Raw genomic sequence first — 3550 nt, 5'->3', positions numbered from 1 at the left:
TGGTTGTAAGCTGGATTCTTAACTAAATAAAACCCAACTCACATTTTCCACTTTAACATCATAACTAACATGTGTTTTGATCTTCTGTGCGAGAGTCTGTGTAGTGGGACGAATGATGATGATAGTACGAAGTCCAAGGGGAATGTTGGGGCTGGGTCCATTTTTCTATGATTTAATTTTTTTTATTCTGTACTCTTTTCTTATTATTTTATTTTTATTTTAAAATTGCCTTAGGAAACTGACTGTTTTGTGGTCTCTTTACACTTCGGCTAAGTGTGTGTGTCCTAAATGACAAACAAAGAACCAAAACGATTTGGTTACAAAAGTGTCCTTTTTCTTTTCGTATTCTTCACAAAAAGCGTCTCGAGTAGAACATAATATAATAAGGATACACTACACATGTGATTAATAGCGGAATAGTATTACTTAAGTTAATGGGTTTTGGGTTAGCATAAAAGACAAGACCATATTGAGATTCCAGGCTTTATGTCTGAAAGAGGGCAATGACCTTCCCATTTCTCTCTAAACCTCGGAGTTTGGTAGCTCTATGGCACCAGTTTTTACACACTTAAGTTATAATACACAAGAAACTCTTGAGATAGACGGAAAAATATCATAAAATTAGGTAAACGAACAATTGAGAAAATAGATACAGTATCCATCCCCAAACCAACAAAGTTAATACTAGTTTTTAGACAAAAGGAGGAAACCAAAACAAAAGGTACTAAACACCCAGATTGAAGTTGTTAACCCTCTCCATCTTTTAAAATTTGGATGAAAATTTTTATATCTTTTCTTCTAAAAAAGAACATCTTGGGTCCTTGGGACTATTATAATCAGTGCCATGATCCACCACCAGATGCAGCAGAAGTAGTGCCAGCACTCAACATGCCATTCCAAAACCCAACAGAGTGGTCAGCTTCTCCTTCATCTTTCTCATGTTCATGATCACTATGCTGATCATTCTCTTTCACATTGCCACCACTATTGGTGCTTGGTGATGAAACTGGAAGTTTCAGGCTCTCAAATTGCAGTGAAGGCCTTCCATTATTAGTAGTGACACTGGAACCCTCTTCTTGATGTAGAGGATCCCCACCATACCCACCATCAAGGGAGAAGCCCAAAGCTGGTCTCATGAAGTCTTGAAACTGTGGGTAACTCATACCAAAACCAGAAGCTGTGTAATCGTGAACATTTGGAAAAGACATGAAAGCAGGGCGTGAATTAGAGGAAGCGGAGGAATTAGAGATCCCTAAAAGCTCCAAAGCAGAGGAGGTTGAGACAAGTGGGTTGTTGTTGTTCTTCATGCTGCTGGGTACTACTTGCAGGAACTCAGGGATACTGTGATGATGATGACCACCAATCCCAAACCCTTGAGAAAACGCCAAGTTGAGATCTTTAACTTCGTGGGCGTTCCCAAACCCTTGTGGAAACGCCAAGTCTTGAACTTTAGCAGTAGTAGCCGCCGCTGCCGCTTCACCGATCTTAGGGTTTAGCTGAGGGAGCGGCGAAGGGGTGTTGGAGAAAAGAGGTTTCTTGGATGAAGAAGAGGAGGAGGGTGATGAAGAGGAAGAGGAATTGGAATTGGAAGAAGATCTCTTGTTCTTCCTGATGCCACCGCCGACGGGGATGTTCCGGAGAGAACCACCTTCGGTCCAATACCTACGGCAGTCTTTACAGAAGTACCTGGGCTGGGTGAGGCTGTAGTTGTTGTAGTAACAGAACTTGGTGTTAAGAGAGTTGCATCTTGGACAGTTCAAAGCTTGGTCTCTCTCCGGTCTTGCCTTCCTCTCAACCGGAGTAGCAGCAGGAGGAGGAGGATTCGGCTGTTTCAGGCATGTGTTCGTCACGATCTCGTTCATTGGCTTCACAACAAACTCCTTTTTTTTATTTTTGTTTTTTTTCAAGAAACAAACAAAAAGCACACGATTATTCTCGTTTTCACTTAGACCAGCCTTCCAACTTTTTTTTTTGAGAAAGGAGAAAAGTTGAAAAAAAAAAAATTAAAAAATACTATATATATACCTGAGGCCATTTAGCAGTGTCCATGGCTATGGAAATTTGAAGCTGATCTGAAGAAGAAAAGAAGAAAAGAAGAAAGCTAAAAGGTTTGGGAGAGAGAAGAGAAAAAGAGAGAGAGAGGAGAAGTGTGTGTGGGAAGGTACTTAATTAAAGCTGCTGGTTTTTGAAAAAAGCAAGAAGACGAAAAAAAGAGAATTTTTAATTATATAAATAATTTGTCACTTTTAAAGAAGGAATATATGTATATTTAATAGATAGAGATACATGTATATAGTGTGATGTGTGTGTGTGCTTTGATGGATTCTTCTTCGTATGTGAGAGAGATAGAGAGAGGTTTGGTCTGACTCTGACTCTGACTCTGACTCTGACACACACACACCACAGTCTGAAACGAGAAACTATTCCCCTGCCGTCCCACGAATCTCTCTCTCTCTTTACCACTACTACTACTCACCTCAGTAAATTATCTCACCATTTATTTCTTCTCTCTTTTATTACTTTCTTTAAATTATAAACGCTTGCTATTTTGTTAGCCTGTTGTGTTTGATCATATAGTATTTTGAAACGTGTTTTTATATATTATTGGAAAAAAAATTGTTGAAGGAGACCATAATATATAAGAAATACTAGAAAACAAGTGTGTGTATTAGTGACGTCATGTCTCTTCTTCTTCCACTAGCCAGCAGCCGCCACTAATCCATCCAATAGTATCTCTCGACTCTTCAAACGTAACCAGATTAATTAACCAGAGTAAGGGACTAATGTACCGTATAAGTAACTAGAGGTTTTTGGACCCGGATTTTTATTAAGTTAATCATACTGTATATATTAAAAACATTTATACCACAAATCTCATCTTTTAACATGTGATGAGGATGAGAGAGTTGCCGAAATTAGAAGAATATCATTATTACCAGGAACAAGAGTTGCCTGAGTTGTCTTTGACAAGCAAGAGAAATGCCTCTTCTTCTGACATGGAATGGAACCCACAAGTACGTGTCTCTCCTGTTTGTTTTTTATTATTATTATTATTATTTTATTTTAATAATGTAGCCTAGTGGTCCAGATTCGACACTACTGTTTCCATCTTTCAGCCGTTGTTCCACTGTGTAACCGGCGTTTGACGGATGAGTAGACCAGCGGCGAACTTCAGCCTGTACGTCAGATTTGGGGGAATCACAGCAGAGACGACTGGGACCCATATATACACACACGCGCCAATGAATCTTTTGGTGATAACGACACGTGTCTCTCTAGCTGATTTGGACTCCACAGGGAATAGCACCCAAAACAAAAACAAACAAAGTAAGTCTGTATTAGAAGTAGCGAAGCAAAATATTAGATCGTGGTGTGTTAGTCGACCTGACCTGACCTGACCTCTGACTGTGGGAGAGAAAAATCGAATATTTGTGTGTATTAAGTTTGGACGGTGGAGATTAGTCATCTTTGCTAGGCCCACCTGTTTGCCTCATTTCTGGCCGTAAGAAACGTATCGAGAGAGATATAGCCGACCATCTTCTTTCTTCTA

At 39.5% G+C, this 3550-nt stretch overlaps 1 protein-coding gene across 1 annotated transcript; it reads right to left on the bottom strand.

Moving 5' to 3' along the window:
* Positions 1-599: 599 nt before the first annotated feature.
* Positions 600-2829, bottom strand: LOC104714830 (Dof-type zinc finger DNA-binding family protein). Its single transcript, XM_010432303.3, has 2 exons — positions 2026-2829; positions 600-1880 (listed from the first exon to the last, which is right to left on the bottom strand). The coding sequence occupies exons 1-2, from the start codon at positions 2047-2049 to the stop codon at positions 837-839; spliced, it is 1068 nt and encodes a 355-aa protein (XP_010430605.1). The 5' UTR covers positions 2050-2829; the 3' UTR covers positions 600-836.
* Positions 2830-3550: the final 721 nt, after the last annotated feature.

This window comes from Camelina sativa, chromosome 9 (genome assembly GCF_030686135.1).
Source record: "Camelina sativa cultivar CO46 ecotype springtype chromosome 9, ASM3068613v1".
Taxonomy (NCBI): domain Eukaryota; kingdom Viridiplantae; phylum Streptophyta; class Magnoliopsida; order Brassicales; family Brassicaceae; genus Camelina; species Camelina sativa.
Note: the sequence above shows the minus strand (reverse complement) of the source record. Positions and strands in the feature narration are given on the sequence as shown.

Bases quoted from the DNA above. Each gene is read 5' to 3' on its own strand.
- LOC104714830 (XM_010432303.3), bottom strand. From the start codon at position 2,049: ATGGACACTGCTAAATGGCCTCAG. The intron at 1,881-2,025 runs GTATATATATAG...AATAAAAAAAAG, and splicing joins ACACTGCTAAATGGCCTCAG to GAGTTTGTTGTGAAGCCAAT.